Below are 18,383 nucleotides of genomic sequence, written 5' to 3'. Positions count from 1 at the left end.
TATATAACCAAGTATTAAGCAATAGTTATAGTTTTTACTCATCTCTATAGCTAGTATGAATAAAACTTTATCGCTGATTAAGGGTATATGATCCTCTAAAGCTTTTCTATAAAAACAAACTCAAAACTCATCGCGAAAGACCATTATGAAATGTCAGAAAACGTTATTTGAAACTGATTACAATAATGATAACATTTCATGGATATACGTATCAAAATAGCATGTCAGTAAATCTGGTTACGAGTGAGATATGAAGTTGGTTCTTTTAACAACATGGACTTATCGAATATGTGGTTTCACCGGCTTCAAAACGTTAATTTTTTTACGTAATAGATATGGAAAAATGAGCAACCTGATGTTAAGTGGTCACCACTCCCTCAACCTTCAAAGCGGAACATAACAGTATACTAAGTACAAATTGCTGTTTGGCGGCAGAACAGCCGATGAGTGGGTGATAAATACCCAGACGGCCTTACACAAAAACTCTACCACCAAATAATACCGTTAGAACAAGAAGCTCTTATTAAGAAGCTACTTATAATAATTAATTTGGAGATCAAACATACGGATGCAACGAACCAAAAGACACCGGTTCTTTGGGTTTCAACAACAATTCACTAATGTTTCGTCTCATTCGGAATTGTTATTAAATACATAGAGGACAAAAATACAAAATAACAGTTTCAATTAATGTATAGAACTAATTACTTAAAATTTAAAAGGCAATTCGTAAAGTAAAATCTTCTTCTTGAATCGTACAATTAAATTACCTTAAATTATTAGCAAGGAGAAATACCAAGATATTTGTGTGTTTAAGCTTATTAAAAACATCTGTTGAACGTCATTTTATTGTAATTTTTGCTCGACACAAATATCTTCAAATATGGATTATTTACTTAACGTCGTTGAGTATGTGCTTACTTCTATAATTTATTCAATGGCAATGAGAACGATTTCGAGGTATTGTGGAAGATTAATTTATGTGTTATAGCTGTTCTTCATCCAATACTTTTAGATTATTAACCACGATGTTCTCCTTTACTTGGCACGACGTATAATTCCTAAGGGTGGTGGCGCATTGGCGAAGTACCTCCGTGATCGAGAAGTGTGTACAACGTTTTTCATGGGTACGCCACTCCGACGTCCCTGGTTCGATTCCCGACTGAGTCGATGTAGAAAAAGTTCATTAGTTTTCTACGTTATCTTGGGTCTGGGTTTATGTGGTACCGTCGTTACTTCTGATTTTCCATAACACAAGTGCTTTAGCTACTTACATTGGGAGCGGAGTAATGTATGTGATGGTGTCCAATATTTATTGATTTATTCTCTCTTCTATCAAAATCTCCATCTGGCACGTATACTAATATTTAGTTGCTATACATTCCATTTAGATATAAAAATTAACATACAATTAGCAGTAAGTAGTTCAATGATTCTAGCTGATTAAAGTCCTTAACCGGGATTCGTTTTTTCGATGTTTTTATTAAATTAAACATCAAATATATGTATCTCAATTTATTTAAATTTTACATTAGACACACGGAGCCGACAATATATTAATCCATAAAGTGTATAAGTGTATAAGTGTATATACACATTAGTGTGTGAGCCGAGATGACCTAGTGGTTAGAACGCGTGCACTTTAACCGATGATTGCGATTCAAACCCAGGCAAGCGCCATTGAATCTTCATGTGGTTAATTTGTATTTATAATTCATTTCGTGCTCGGCGGTAAAGAAAAACATCGTGAGGAAATGTGTCATATGTGTATCTTCTAACCCGTATTGGAGCCTTCGAAGGGAGAGGATGCCTTAGCCCTTGGTGGGAAATTTACAGGCTGATAATGTTTGTAATGTATACGAATTAATTTTATTATTTAGTATGTTTTATTTCGAACAAGTCAAATAAACTTCGTTACTTTTAACTAACGAGACAGATTATAGATATCAAATTAGTACATTTTATACTCTCTCTTGGGATGATTACTTTTTGATGTGGTGTACTATCAAACATCGCGACATCCTTCGGCTACATTTCGTACAAGGTTAAATTAAATTATATAAAGTATGTTTCGTTGCCGTATTAAATAATCTTTGTTGCAAATTTCAGCTATCAAAACATTGTAGTTGCAGTTGTGGGTTGATAGTCAGAACTGAAAAACGATTACTGAATAAATATTGATATTATAATATCCTACAACCGTTGCCAAATATTTTCTCAACATATCAAAAAAAAAAAAAATTAGTTATTAATCAGATCTACGTTAAGTTTTGTGCGATCGTATCGTGCCGTAATAAAAACTGGCGGTAATAAAAATATTTAAATTTGAAAATGAGTTCCTGTCAATACGAAGAAGTGAGAAATGATCCTGACTGTGAGGAGGATGAAAATGAATCAATTCAATCCATTTTGAAACAGGTAAGATTTTTTATTTTATTTTTTTATTTATCTCATAGGTGACAAACGAGCAGGAGGCTCATCTAATGGAAATTGATTACCACCGCCCATGGAAATCTGCAACACCGGGGCTTGCAGGTGCGTTGCCGGCCTTTATGGAATGAGTTATACGTTCTTAAAGATTCCCAAATCGTATCGGTTTGGAAAAACCGCCGGCGAAAGTGGGTCCACAAACTAGTTGTGCGTGGCAGAAAATGTCTTAAAAATCGCGCTGTTGTGTATTTCGGACATATAAGTTGTGCGAATGAAACTTGGAATATTGACGAGATGTCCGAAGGTGAAATTTAGCAATCGGGATTAATCCAAACAATTCCTTGGATCATTCCCCGTAAAAAATCGGTAGAAGATGCAGAGTGATCCAACATCTCTACGCAAAGCCAAAGGATCAAACAAATCGGAAAGGGCGTGATCGTGGATAATTCGAGCCGCTCTGCGTTGGATACGGTCAAATGGACGGAGCTGATACTCTCCAGTATCAGCTCACCATCACACGCCCAGAGGTCGAATTAGCGTTTTGTATAGTCTGAGGCGATGAGCAAATATGTTTATGTTTATGTTTTGAAGAGCTAGTTCTAACAAATATATATTCGATGGAAATTCCCGATTATGAAAAACAAAAAAACCGGAACTAGTTTATTGGCAGTTTCAAATAATATTTCTCAAAGAACATGTTTAGATAATAGGTAAAACTTAATCGATTTTCTAACTTAAAAATAGAAAAAAGGTCGCATATATCGTTGTAAATAAATTAAAAATAACTTATGTATATAACATAGGTATTTTGGAACGACATTTCAAACAAGTGGCGAATGAGACCAAATCTAAACCGAACTATTGTAATTCTTCGACTGACACGACAGTATTGTTGTAGTATGTGTGTATTATGTAAGTGTCTGTATTATATATACTATATATATATATTATACAGACACTTTGTAATTATTAATTTTTCGGTACATGATACATATTATTTATATTTTTAGACATTCATAGCAAGTACGATATGGGTGCAGTATTTTATGGCAGGCCTGTGTGTCGGCGCACCTACAGTATTTATACCACAGATAAGAAGAGAATCAAACTCAACAATTATCATCGACGACGAAATGGGTTCTTGGCTTTGTAAGTATAATTTATAAAAAAAAAGAAAACTATTTTTATATCATAAATGTTTAACTATATTAAAATATGTATATCGACAACTTTTATTGTAGAAGTAGTTAAAAACATGCCGATATCGAGCTACTTATATTACAACACTAAACGTTTTAAAATTAGGGACTGGTAGGTAGTCCCATATGAATAGTCTTACCATATCTTATATAAGATAATCCAATTGTCATATTATATTGACGACCTCCGTGGTCGAGTAGTGTGTGCACCGGTTTTCATGGGTACGCCACTCTGAGGTCCCGGGTTCGATTCCCGGCCGAGTCGATGTAGAAAAAGTTAATTAGTTTTCTATGTTGTCTTGGGTCTGGGTGTCTGTGGTACCGTCGTTACTTCTGATTTCCATAACACAAGTGCTTTAGCTACTTACATTGGGATCAGAGTAATGTATGTGATGTTGTCCAATATTTATTTATTATTTATATGTTTATTTATTAATTGAGTGTATGCCTGAAAAATATCTTGTCTCATTGCCTCCATTGATTACTGGAAGCGCTCAAGAGAATTAGAATTACCATTCAACGGGAAATGGCACTAGGATTCTTGTCACCATTCGATGCGGTCATAATTTGTACAATCTTTGTATATCTATACTACTATATAAATCTGTAGAGTCTGTCTGTCTGTCTGTCTGTACGGTAATATTTCTTTGACGAATTTCGTCACGAATATTCGTTTTATGATTCACTGACATAAGTTTTACCATTTTTGAAATTTTTGTCTGTGTGTCTGTTTGTATGTCCCGTTATAACTCTAGAACGTTTGAACTGATCTTTATAAAATAGGTATATAGTAAGAACATGTGATTACGCAAATGATAGGCTATATATAAAAGCAAAAAATTTTAACATTAATTTTGTATTAATTACCTTATATAAACAATATTTGTTTTTAATGCCCAACGAAGCGGGTAATAGCTAGTAGTTATATAAAATTTGGAATTATACATATATACCTAAGTCATTTGGAATTAATGTTACTTGTGAGATGACGTCAGACAGAGAAGTATGTAAGAGGAAGACATGCTGACCCCAAATTACTTTATCACTTATTTTTTTCGCTACCTATGACGTGACGTAGCTACTGGCGACCACAGAATACCAGCGTTGAAGCTCATTTAACAATGGTTTCAACACAAGCTGAGTGGTTTACCAATTTGGGCATCACATTCTTTCCTGTTTTTTGTCATTTTGTATATTTTTTATTTTATTTTATGATTTGTACAATGTGTATGTCCAAATAAAGAGTTTTTGATTTGATTTGATTTGATTTGAAATTAAATTGGGATAAGGGGGGAGGATGATATATTTAAGTCCTTAGCGTAAATGTATTTTTATTTTTATCTACTTTTAATTCGGCATCAACTTGACTAACATTGAGACTTTTAATAACCAGTTAGAATTGCATTATTTTAATTCCAGATTCAACAAGCAGCTTCGCCATGTACCCCTGGATTATTATCTTACCGATTTTCACGAGCCGCTATGGCAGGAAGCTACCACAATTGTTAGCAGCTGTATGCTCGACGGCTATATTTGTGATCCTCTACTACAGCCAAAATCCGTATCACATCCTGATTTCTGAAGTCCTACAAGGGTTTCTTTACGGTGGAAATATAACGATCCGAATCCTTATGACAACGGAATATGCATCGACCAAATATCGTGGGTTATTTTTGTCAATCAAATCGGCGTGTTTCTTTTGGGGAGTATGGGTTGCTAATGCGATCGGTACATACTTTTATTGGAAAAATATTGCTATAGTCGGTTTCTTTTGTTCGATATATACGTACAGTATTGTATTTTGGCCCGAGTCACCATCTTGGTTGGCAAGTAAAGACAGGTTTGAAGAATGTAAAACTTCGTATAGATGGTTATACGGTTACAATGTGCATTCAGAAAAGAAATTACAGGATTTGATATCGTGGTACAACGATAGACAGAACGAGGTAAATTTTTTTAAAATGCTTAAAGACAAAGAGTTTTACAAGCCTATATTATTATGTATGTCAACAGTTATCCAGTATCATTTATCGGGAAAAGTCGTATGTTTTTTATATATATTGGATATTTTCAAGACCATAACAAATGATACAGCCACCGCCTACATAGCTATGTTGATTTTAGACGGTGTTTCAGTTTTCGGCATGTATGTCGGTTCATATTTATCAAAAGTCTTAAGACGCCGAACTTTGTACATGTCGTCATCATTTATCGCTGTTTTTTTCTTATTGATGATATCGATATATTTGTATCTTATTAGGTTTTCAATTGTAACCGAAAATAAATATATAACAATAGGTTTATTGGCTATATATACAGTATCAATAAGTTGTGGGCCAATGATCTTATGTTTGTCTATTTATGGTGAATTTATTCCCCTTCGATTTCAATTATATTCATATATGATAACCGGGCTAACATTTGCAGTTTTTTTCTCAGCGGTGGTTAAATTAACACCATCGATTCTTGCGACTTTCGGTGTACACGGCACATTTTTGTTTTACTTTATAGCGTTTAGTTTATGTACAGTTCATTTATACATTTATTTGCCGGAAACTAATAATAAAACACAAAAAGAAATCGAGTTATTTTTTAAACAAGATAAAATAAAAATGGCGGAACTTAAACCTCTCAGATAAATTAAAATTTATTTGTTAAGATTAATAAAATAAATTCATTTGAGGTAGGTCATCCAGTAGATGGTTTATTTTTTTATTTTATTTGTGTGACATTTTTTTATCCAGACTAACCTATACTATAAGACTTGATAAGATTTAAAATAAAAGAGAGGTAGCACCTTATTTAAATATAAATATATACTAAATATAAAGTCTCCTATTTGAGATTTACTATTTTTATAGTAGTTTCAGCAAATATAATGTATTTTATAAATTTTATTTCAAATCTATTTATAATATTGTAAATAAAAAAAAAAATGTCATAAATTTATTTTATTAACGACACCGTAAATATATTATATAGGATATACACGGTACATAAAACTAAATAATTAATAAAGAATAATTCGCTATAAAAAAATAATATATGTCTTAATTAGTGTAACATTTATAACCTGGCAACATATTTTCCTTCAAATTTAACATTTATCTATTGTCAAATTTAATGTATATATCAGAAATTCAGAATTCAGACAGAAAAATATGTATATAAACAGTACCTGATACTGAGCGTATCTGATTTAAATGAAAGGATTTAATTAAAAGTGTATATTTTAAACTATATATCATTCTTTTTGTTTATAAAAATATAACACAAGACATTAAAATAAGAGTAAACGAAAAAAAAAAAAAAAAACATTAAAACGTAAACAAATTTTGATTCATAACATTATACTTAATTAAGTACAGAAATAAATAAAAAGTTAAGCTGAGTATCATGGAAGATACTTCTGAGTTCACATTAAAAAACATTTGTTGTACATGTTTAAGTGTAGACAGAAATTTAATGCAGCTTAGTCGCGTGCACGATGGTGTAAATAAATTATTTTTTTTACTGTCATATGATTCTAAAGCCTATGAGGTAAGTTAATCCATGTTTAATGTTTATGCATATAGAAAGACTTACTACAAAATATCATGGACTATGTAAAATTAAAATAAAAAAAAAAATACAAACAAAATTTTGTTTAATCTATATTAACTATTTAATACTAAACTGGAATCTAGATTATATTGTCTCCAGAGCCAAAAGTGTGTGAATGTGTGGTTTAATTTTCAGTTATGTATCACACATTAATCTGCACTGAAATAAAAAAAAAACTTGTTAAATATGATTTATATTTCCTTAATTATTACCTAAAATAATTATTTATTTGTATTTAAGTTATTGATGTAAATAATATGGAACTAAAACACTTGTATCTATTTTTATTACATTGAAATAAGAATTAAAAAATAAATATTTTTGTGTAAATAAATAAATGACACTTTTGTTTTTTTTTTTTATATTTATGGGCAAATAAGCCACTTGATGTTAAGAGGTCACCACAGAGTTTAGCTCTGTAGAAAAAAAATAAACATGCCTTACATCAAACTTGGGGGCTACTATGTTATCTCCCTTATGCCTGTAGTTGGACTGGCTATTTTAGATTTACCTGAAGGGTTAAAATAAAATACTGGCAAACTCAGTATTGCAGTTTGATGGTAGTACATGAGACACTGCCCTACCACCGAGTAAAAAGTTGTTATTTGAAAAGCACGATATATTTCAATTTTAATATACTAAACTAAAACTGTGCAAAGTAATTGCCATTTATAATTCCAAGACATTAAATAAAATTATTTTGGGTTCAAAACCAGGCAGGCAGGTGAATTTTCATGTGCTTAATTTGTGTTTATAATTCATCTCGTGCTTGGTGGGGAAGGAAAACATCGTGAGGAAACCTGCATGTGTCTAATTTCAACGAAGTTCTGCCACATGTGTATTCCACCAACCAGCATTGGAGAAGAGTGATGGAATATGCTCCAAACCTTCTTCTCAAAGGGAGAGGCCTTAGCCTAGCAGTGGGAAATTTACAGGCTGCTAATGTATGTAAAAATATAAAAGCAAAAAATTTGAATTACCAAACAAACCATTTTAGGCAATGTTTGAAAAAGATGCCGTAAAATTGTTCATCTGTTGGGAGTGTAAAGCTCTCATGGCAAAGCTGTGCAAGTTCAGGAATCAGGCTTGTAGCGCACAGAAGCGGTTAACTGATATCATAGATGGCAAAGTTGATGTAAGTTATTATAAGAGGTAAAGGTTGTTTTGTATATGGGGGGGGGGGGGGTTTAATTGGTTGAAAGCTATTTTATTCTTGCTACAGAGTATAAATTATTTTTATATGATAATATATTTTTTAATAATAAATTAGACTCCTGCCTGGTGGGAGATTCGATAGTTTATAAATAATGTTGCAATGGCTTTGATTGCTTGCTTGATGTTTATATATTAAAACAAATGTAATATACAATGTCTGGTGAAATACTATTAAGTTTAATTTAATTTTAGCATGGTAACAATGGTATTAGGGCTAATCTATCTATTATATCTGATAGTATCTGTGGTTTCTTATAATCTTATGGGACGACATTTCCTACGGTTGGTACTACTGTAGCTCTTTCTGTTAGTGTAGGAAACGTTCCTTGAGAATTGTTGCCGTTGCATATGCTGTAAATAATGTTGAACGAATCTATTACAAGGCTAAGCTTGCCTCGCTTTATCATCTGTGTATTAAAATTCAGTTGTTTAACGAAACTAATTTTAATTTTAGTTAAAATCAAAGGTTATAACTCTTTCGCGACTCACTCATTACCATCAAACGTCGTACGACAATGAATATGTCGCAAGCAATGAAACTATTGATAATTTCATAGATTGTGGACCGGATATAGATTTTATTAAAACGGAAAGCGACAATGACGACGTACCATTATCAAATTTACATATTAACAATTTAATTGAAGATAAAGAACCTCTTTTGAATGATGTAACTGATAATAATTCTGATAAAAAGTCGGTTGAAAAAAAATTTAAAAGTTTAAAAGACAAAGTTTTGACCGATAATATATGTGATTTTTATTCTACAATTCAAATGTCAAACGATGAAATGACAGAGAGTATAGAGAAGAGAAAATGTATGGATAGTTACGTGAACGCGGCAAGCAAGTGTGAGTCTTGTGTCGAAGGATTTAAAGACTACAATGAACTGGAGAAACACAATCTGGAATTGCATGTGGAGGTAACTTTGTTTTTTACAAGTTAATAAATAATTCGAAGTTCTTTACAATGTCGAACGAGAACTGCTATCAGATGGTACCTGGCTTGTCCTAAGCCTATGATAAATGCCGCCCCTACGGTAATCGCGAAAAAAATAATTTTGTCAAGAATTTAAATTAGAATTTTTTATTAATTTTATTTTTAAAGGCTATTAGCAATATCCCATTATAAGGAATTACTTATATTCCTATTTACCCCTTTAAGACCGAAGATCTTCGTGGTCGAGTAGTGTCTACACCGGTTTTCATGGGCACGCCATTCCGAGGTCTTGGGTTCGATTCCCAGACATGTCGATGTAGAAAAAAGTTCATTTGTTTTCATGTTTTCTTGTGTCTGGGCGTATACCGTCGTTACTTATGATTTTCCATAACACAAGTGCTTGAGCTACTTACATTGGGATCAGAGTAATGTATGTGATGTTGTCCAGTATTTATTTATTAAAGCTTTTGTCAGGAGTGGGGTGAAGAATAGCCCGAGAGATCAGGATCGAACATGCGAGTTTTACGAGTTTTTTAATTTTTAAAGGTTGGCTTATTTGTGGGAACTTTTGGAGATTTTACTTAAAATAAAACTCACCAATAAAACGTTGCCGCCTCTACCCTACCATAACTATTCAGCCTATGGGGAAATACCTATAGAGAAATTATTATCATAAATTTTAAAACTAACCAGTTTCCACTCGCGACTTATCTCACGTGTTCAGCGGTAAGGGGTGTGTGAATATCGACTGCATTCCTGATTTTTCATGTGCTTGATTTATGGTTATCATTAAATTCTGGGCGGTGTAAATAAACCTCCATGTGTCGGATGAAAAAATCTGTGTGTGTGTGTTAAAATCCCCCATTGAAGTGGTGGTATAAACTCCAGAACTACTCGAAAGGTGTACTTAACCCAGCAGTTAGCAATTGCAGACTTTTTAACTTAGTAAAAACTTTGGGAGTCAATTTTTTTTTAATTTATTGATTTTCATATAAAATTTGTTTCCAGAAACAAAAACATATACAATGCGACATATGTTATGTGTATATGAAGGAGAAATCGCTTTCGGAACACAGAGACGAACACTTTCGGAAATATATATGTAATACTTGCGACCTCGTCTCCTACAGCCTTGAAAAATTGGCGAAACATTTAAAGCTGGACCATTCGTTTAATATTAAATGGAGTAAGGTTCGTATTGTAGCGAAAATCTGGCAGATATCCTGCCTGTATATAAAAATCGTCTTAGAGTCTTTTGAAACACAAACTGTGAAGAGATTTTCATTATTTTTAACGAACGAACGAACGAACGAAGTTCTTCTACGCGGGTTACAGTAGAGTGAACTGGCTAAAATCGACTTTTTTATGTAATTGGTGGCAATGGGCCACCTGATGTTAAGTGGTCACCACCGCCCATAGACATTTGAGCTGTTAGAAATATTAACCATACCTTACTTCGCCAATGCACCAACCTTGGCAACTAAGATGTTATGTCCCTTGTGCCTGTAGTTACACCGGCTCACCCCCACACTTCAAACCAGAACACAACAATATCAATAAAAATTAAAGAATATGTATTTTTTTTTCGTCGTTGGTATGTGTGTTGTACAAAACTAATCAGGCAGGTATCCTTTGTCACGGTAGTATTCGAAAGCGGTCCCGTGTCGCCCTCGAAGAGACGGTGGTAGTGCCGATGGTTGGGTCTAAGGGCGCATTAGACGTCCTGGGCACCGTCGAGTCCTTCAACCATACCTTCCCCCCCCCCATTTCATATTGGAAAGCGCGTAGTGTCCAGTTAGTAAGATAGGGTACTGAGCACCTAGCTCAGTACTCAGTACAGAGGACATAGGGTACTGAGCTAGGTGCTCAGTACCCTATGTCCTCTTCTTTAGATAAGGTGTTTGTACATTTCATAGTGATCGGTTAGTAAGTAGTCGAGACGTCAAAGCGTAACAAACAAACATACAGACAATACTTGCATTCGCATTTATAATATTAATTAAGGCTATATAGATACTTCCAGATCAGAAGAAAGATTATAAAAACGTCGGAATCGAAGTCGAAACGAAATAAAACGTCAGACGCGAAAACGCAGTTCGGATATCTCTGCGTGGAGTGCAATAAATGTTTCGAGTAAGTTTTTTAGTTATACATAAATACGTATTCGTAATATTCAAAGATAGACTGATTCTATTTAGTGATATCTGGTCGATATCAATGGTAGGAAAGACTAAAGATAAATTAATTATTTGATATAGTTAGGTCCAATTGCAAGTGGACCATCTGATCGTAAGTGGTCACCAGCGCTCATAAACATTGGCGTTGTCAGAAATATTAACCATTCTTTACCAATGCGCCACCAACCGTAGGAACTTAAATCGCTTGTGCCTGTAGTTACACTGGCTCACTAACAATTTAAATCGGATACATAACATACAACAATGAAGTGAGTGTTGGTGTATGGCGGTGAAATGTCTGGTCAGTGACATCTACCCAGAAGGGCTTGCACTAAGCCCTATCACTAATTAAGCGACAGTAATAAATTAAAATTTCTGACTTTGAATTGACGTGATATCATTGGTCGAGAGCTGGATTAATCTATGATATTCACTATGGATTTGCTATAAGAAGACGTTTTGAACGTCGACGAAACTGTTATCGGAACTTTGGAAGTAAAATTAAAGTTGATATAAGTTGTGTCGTGTTTATCTCCATTCTTTTTTTATTGGAATCGACTTTGACAGCTGTCAAAAAATAAAAATAAAAATAGTGACCAACAGTTGTCCACTAAATTCACGCACACTAGTAAAGTAGTATGACGTTTGACGTGTCAAGGTTTGACGTTTTTAAGTGTCAAGCGTAGCTGTCACACGACAGACAATAAAGTCTCGTTTGTTTTAGTTCTTTTGTAGTGAGACACTCCAAAAGTGTCCAAATATACACAGCATAAAACAAAGTCGCTTACCGCTGTCTGTCCCTATGTATGCTTAGATCTTTAAAATTACACAACGGATTTTAAAGCGTTTTTTTTAATAGATAAAATGATTTCAGAGGAAGGTTTATATGTATATATACATGCACAGTATAGTAGAGAAACACTGATAATTTAACAGGTTTCTGGAATAGTGTCGTAAATAAACACATTTTTTTGCGCTTACATTGCAAACGCTGGTTGAACCCTACGAGATAGATCTAAATAATGTACTACAGTATTGTACACCTTAAAACCATATACCATCGCGGACATTTTTTAAGACGCCTTCAAAAAAGTCCGCGATGGTATATGTATATCTCTTAGGGATAACCCACAATAACTATTTTTATCCTTTACTTTTTACGAGAAATAATGACTTATTTTCGAGGCGATTTTAAGCAATACAGCATTAATCCTTATTAAATTAAGTACTTTCAATACATTGTGCATTTAATATAGGTTAATATGACCCTTTACAGCATGTAATTTAAATGAATATTTTCGAAGATATTACAGATTTAAAATGCAGGGACATAACGGTTTGTATTGTCGAACGACTGAAAAACTGTCAACGTTTTAAGACATTCTGTAGTATATTTAGTATCAGCATTGCACCCGTGCGAAGCCGGTGCGGGTCGCTAGTAAATAATAATCTACGAAATTATCTATCTTTTTACAGGAACAAAAATAAAAGATACAAGCACATACAGAAATTCCACCGAGACGGTTTCGAGTGTCCGACGTGCGGGAAGAAATTCGCCTTCAAAAACACTCTGAACAGGCACGAGCAGTGAGTATCAGTGCTGGTAGTCTTTTTGGGTAGGTGGTGGCTTCTTGGCCATTCTCAAGGGGGATTAGTTAAATGCACAGGACCTGCAGTGTACCTGTGCACAAAAACGTACTCGTAAAACGATGGTGGATACGACACGTCCAAAGAGAGTTCTGATGCAAGACTTTTCCAGGCACGGGATTGTAAACACAGTTATTTTTCAGACTCCAAACTTGTACCGAAATTTTCTACTTTTATTAACGAAACGAGTTGTCGATCGCGGCTTCGGTCGCGTTTCAGGAGTTGTTTGTTCGGTGTTAGGCTTCACAAGTAGTCTATGTCCTTCCTTGGAGTCCTAGCTTTAAATAGTACGTAATTTATCCATTCATATATTATTAATAAGAATCGCTCTTTAGAGTAAAGGTCTCCTCTAATTACTGAACTTAGTTATGTCGTTCGCTTTATTTATCCAGTCTCGTATCGTTGTATAAAAAGAGTAACTACTGATTATCTTGCCGGTTCTTCTCGGTAGAATCTACATTCCGAACGGGTGGTAGCTTTACTTTAAATAGTTTGTTAAATGACGATTCAGAAGTGCTTGTAAAAGCCTACTTGAATAAAGTATATTTTGATTTTTTATTTTGTCATTAGACTCCATCGCGGCCCGCTGCCCCGCGAGCAGTGCCCCACGTGCGGCAAGATGGTGCGCGCAGACCTGCGACAGTCGCACGCGCGCACGCACGCGACGCGGCAGGCGCACGACTGTCGCGCGTGCGACAAGAGCTTCGTCTCGCGCGCGTCCTACGAGAACCACCTAAAGTATTCGCGCCGACACGCCGTCACTGATGTGCTCAAGTTAGTTGTACTAATTAAGATATTAAATTAACGTGGTTATCTTTATTAATACAAGTATTTAAAAAGATGTACAGAGCAACCTTAATATAACGTACCTCAATATACCAAATTCCTCGATTTAACAATTTCTTCGTAATCCCCTTGAACCCTCTATAAGAGTACCCTCTTTATAACAAATTTTCAACTATTAAAAAAAAAGTATAAATACCTCAAATTTGTCCATCCCAAAACCTTAAAGTCACAACCAAAAATGTTTGTTACCTACCTAATTGTTTTCAAATAGAAAATATATATAGTGATAAAAATGTGTTATCATTTATTAGTAGAAGTTGTAACAAGATAAGTACGTAATGTTGAGATGAATAAAACACTTTTTTTACCTATTTTAACGAATTATAATAGACCAACCTAACCTCAACAAAACAAACCTCAGTTTAACGAATTACTTGATTATTTTTTTTTTATGACATTGGTTGGCGGACGAGCATATGGGCCACCTGATGGTAAGTGGTCACCACCGCCCATAGACAAAGCCGCTGTAAGAAATATTAACCATTCCTTACATCACCTATGCGCCACCAACCTTGGGAACTAAGATGTTATGTCCCTTGTGCCTGTGATTACACTGGCTCACTCACCCTTCTAACCGGAACACAACAATACAGTGTACTGTTATTTGGCGGTAGAATATCTGATGAGTGGGTGGTACCTACCCAGACGGGCTTGCACAAAGCCCTACCACCAAGTATATTGATATAATACCTTGATATAACGAATATTTACTTGTTCCCTTCCGATTTGTTATAACGAGGTTGCACTGTATTTACCGTGTTTTTCTTTTTTGACACGCTTATGTTAGCTTCACTTGTAACTATGTATGTAAGAAAATCTTGGAATCTTAATTCGACCCACTTCCCGGTCTTCGATTGGGATGACATTTTACACACGTTCCGAGTTCTAATGACTATACATGACTAGCTAAGAAACGTCATTACAAATCCAATACGGCGGCCTCCCCGGGATGGCGGACTGGCTATTTGAGATGCACCCCAATGATATGGGTATCAGATGAAAGGGTTTGCTGTCAGGAATACGAAAAAAAATAGTCACGTGACTTAAATCCAACATGGCGGACATCCAAGATGGCGGATTGGATATTTGAAATGCACCCTCATATGGGTATTAAATGAAAGTGTACTTAAACCTAAAACCGTGTTTTTTAGTTTCTTAAACTATTATTTATGGACAAAATGCTCCATTTGTAATTTTGAGTGCGTGCTAAAAGCGTTTTTTTTAGTTTTTTAAACTAATTTATTATTTGGCGGAGCTCGGTATTTCGACGTTATCTACGAATGTCTTGTTCACGAGACTGACGTTTGCGGGTAGATGTTGACGGCGTTAGAAGTGTCCATATCGGACTATCTCCTTTCTCGTACGTTTGCTGCGTAAACGCTGGTCACCACTAGCATTATCACTTTCGATAAATATCGAGCTCCACCAAATAAAAATAAAAAACATGGTAAATATCCCGTTTTAAATCTTAGTTGTACTAATTTATATAAAGGGTTTGTTTTTTTGAACGCTCTTATTTCTGGAACTTTAAGTCCGATTTGGACATTTATGTACGACAGATAACCTATGTATGGTATAGGTTTAAGATTAAACGGCGATACCGAATTTGTACGGGAAAAATTCATGCAAATTTATCCGTCCCAATTTCCCTCTTTAAGTTAAATTTTCGCTAATCCTCTCTAGCTGATTCTTATGTTATAAAATACAGACCGTAAAGTTTTGGCTGAGCGTTGATTTTCAGTCAGAACATACGATTTTATAAATTTAGATGTAACGTCACATTAAGATGAGGGCGGGACCGTAAACGTCCCACTTCTCGGCTAAGGGATCTTCTCCCTTTCAAGGTTTCGAGCTGATTCCTCCTCGTTGTTCCGAAGCGGTTTGCTGGATACACATGTGTATCCAGCAAACTTTTGAATTCCTATCACATGTGATAGGAATTCAAAAAGAAAACACAGTTTAAATAATAAATTTGAATTACCCTGAACCCCTGAGCTAGGATAACAACTCTTTAAAGTCATTCTCTATTTAGGACACGTCAACTATCATTGTTTTGTTGTTGTTGTTTTTTTTGTAGATTAAGTTAGTTAGTAGTTATAATAAGTTAATATATTTTTCATTTTTTATACTTTTTATAATTGTGTTGTTTCCTAATAAAGACTTCTTTCTTTCTTTTCTCTTTTTATATGTTTGGCTATATCGTGTAAATATCAAGACTAATTCAATGGTGACTTCAATTTTGTATTTTCGTTACTAACAACCCAACCACACAATGTAACAATGATAATTTTCCAAATACTGGCAACCCTAGCTATAATGTGTCGTTATTTCTATTCAATACGGCAACTATAGCTACAATGTAATGTTCTCTTTTTTCGATACTGGCAATACCAGCTTCGATGCCACAATGTTATTTTTCAGATATAAATGTTCGATGTGCGAGAAGGGCTACAGATCTCGGGGGGAGCTTCGCGATCACTTCAATTACCAACATATGGGGAAGACGCAACATAAGTGCCCGATATGTGATAAGGTAACTATATATTTAATTCCACACTATGACATGACGATTAAAATTTTATTTTTATGAGTTAAAAGTTTATTTTGATTTGATTTGAAAAGTCGTGCGTCGGAAAGCACAGATACGTGCTTTCCAACAGCCTTTTCGTTCGTAGGGCAAATCTTTGAAATTTAGGCCCTGGGATCCGGGTGATGCGGAATTATTATCGGACTGCAGGATAGTTCTCGTGTTCTAGTCTCTGGGCTGTAATATTTCCTGCCGTTTGTGTAGTTTATATGTATAAAACGTGCATATGGACCATCTGATGGTAGGTCACCACAGGCGCTGGATTCATCGCGAATGCGACACAAAGTTTGGGAGCTATATGTTTAGTCCGTATTGGTGGTCGAATATATGATGAGTGGATGGTACCTACCCAGGCAGGCTCAAAACTCACGTATAAGAGTTTATGTTTATTTAAATATTCTGTTTCTGTTTTCAGGCGCTAGCTACCCGTCGCTGTATAACCCGCCACGTCAGACGAGCCCACCACGGCGTGAAAGAGAACGCGAGGGACAAAATATGTCAGACGTGTGGGAAGGCGTTTCGGGTGAGTCTCGGATAGGATCGTTCTTGAATCGATGTCATTTGACCGTATCACGAAATGAGCTCCCAAAGGAAGGTTGTTAAACGCTCATTGGTCAATCACGGGCAAATAACACTTAGGGTCGTCTTAGGTGCTGAATTCGTCTCACTAATCGCTAGCCGAGTGCATCGAACAATGCGTAGCGAGTGTTTTGTTCCCTAGGAGTTCGACTAGTGAAATAAATGAATTAATTTCCATAAGCGTTTTTAAAATTTTGTAATTATATTCCCATGTGCTATTACTTAGGGATAAGGCCTCCCGATCTCTAGGTTTGGAGCTTAAACCTCCAAGTCATCATGTCATGTCGCTCCAAGATGTGTTGGACAAAAGGACAGATTTTCATCGGACACGTGCAGATTTCTTTACGATGTTTTGTCGTGTTGATTCGGATACCTTTTTATTGGTTTATTCTTCAGCCAATAAAAGATAATAAAACTACTTTTATTGACTGAGGAAGAACAGATATTAATATATCGCTCTCTTTCTACGTCAAATCTCTCTCATGTAACGAAATTCTTGGGTATCGAATCGATGCATAGGATGTCACGCTTGATTTTTTTTTTCAGGATAAAAAATGTCTCCGGGAACATGAATTAATCCATACCGGCGAGAGGCCCCTCTCTTGCAACATCTGTGGACGGACGTTCAGACAGAGCGCTTCGCTCTACACGCACAAGAAGCGAGTACACAATGTTGTACCAAAGCAACGAGTTGTCTTACACACGGACAGCGAGAAGAACAATTAAATAAATGCTTAGTATTAATAGTGCGTTTGTTTTATTTAATAATATCGATTTGGCTTCGTACGCAGGACATATTAGAGCTCACTCCGGCCGACTTCGAGCTCCTATCCGATCCGTAGGCGTCCTAAGCACGTCCTACATGATCCCGTCGACAGACTCACTGCCGACAACTCTATTTTTATAGGTACACACAACACACACCGACCCCAACGGCGGGGTCGAGGTCCCTCATTCTTACCGTCTCGTCGACGTCTAGACGTGCGACGTTGAATGCACACGTCATTCCTCCCTTCGTTCGGCCTCACAGGAGGCGCCCTTAGGACGCGCGTATTCTGAGCCCTTAAGTGGGCTCTCAACACTAGGCTTGAGTAGCTTAGCTCGCCTATCCCACCCGGTGACGCTGTAGAGGCCATTAGGGTCAACAGCACTTTACATTTC

General features: G+C 35.4%; 2 protein-coding genes across 2 annotated transcripts; both read left to right on the top strand.

The window, feature by feature from the left end:
* Positions 1–2,256: 2,256 nt before the first annotated feature.
* Positions 2,257–6,220, top strand: LOC125075214 (facilitated trehalose transporter Tret1-like; the record flags this gene model as incomplete). Its single annotated transcript, XM_047686904.1, has 3 exons — positions 2,257–2,418; positions 3,441–3,579; positions 5,049–6,220. Coding segments are annotated over exons 1-3 (1,398 nt in total), but the record flags the coding sequence as incomplete, so codon positions are not given.
* Positions 6,221–6,789: 569 nt separating this feature from the next.
* Positions 6,790–17,948, top strand: LOC125075405 (zinc finger protein 91-like). The gene is made up of 10 exons (XM_047687146.1): positions 6,790–7,169; positions 8,230–8,367; positions 8,902–9,369; positions 10,395–10,577; positions 11,410–11,519; positions 13,040–13,150; positions 13,781–13,984; positions 16,478–16,589; positions 17,059–17,166; positions 17,769–17,948. The coding sequence occupies exons 1-10, from the start codon at positions 7,026–7,028 to the stop codon at positions 17,946–17,948; spliced, it is 1,758 nt and encodes a 585-aa protein (XP_047543102.1). The 5' UTR covers positions 6,790–7,025.
* The last annotated feature ends 435 nt before the right edge of the window (positions 17,949–18,383 follow it).

This window comes from Vanessa atalanta, chromosome 30 (assembly GCF_905147765.1).
Source record: "Vanessa atalanta chromosome 30, ilVanAtal1.2, whole genome shotgun sequence".
NCBI classification, from domain to species: Eukaryota; Metazoa; Arthropoda; class Insecta; order Lepidoptera; family Nymphalidae; genus Vanessa; species Vanessa atalanta.
Note: the sequence above shows the minus strand (reverse complement) of the source record. Positions and strands in the feature narration are given on the sequence as shown.

Excerpts from the sequence above, each read along its gene's own strand:
- LOC125075405 (XM_047687146.1), top strand. The coding sequence starts at position 7,026 with ATGGAAGATACTTCTGAGTTCACATTAAAAAACATTTGTTGTACATGT. Across the intron at positions 8,368-8,901 it reads TCATAGATGGCAAAGTTGAT|TTAAAATCAAAGGTTATAAC; the intron begins GTAAGTTATTAT and ends TTTTAATTTTAG. Across the intron at positions 10,578-11,409 it reads TTAATATTAAATGGAGTAAG|ATCAGAAGAAAGATTATAAA; the intron begins GTTCGTATTGTA and ends AGATACTTCCAG.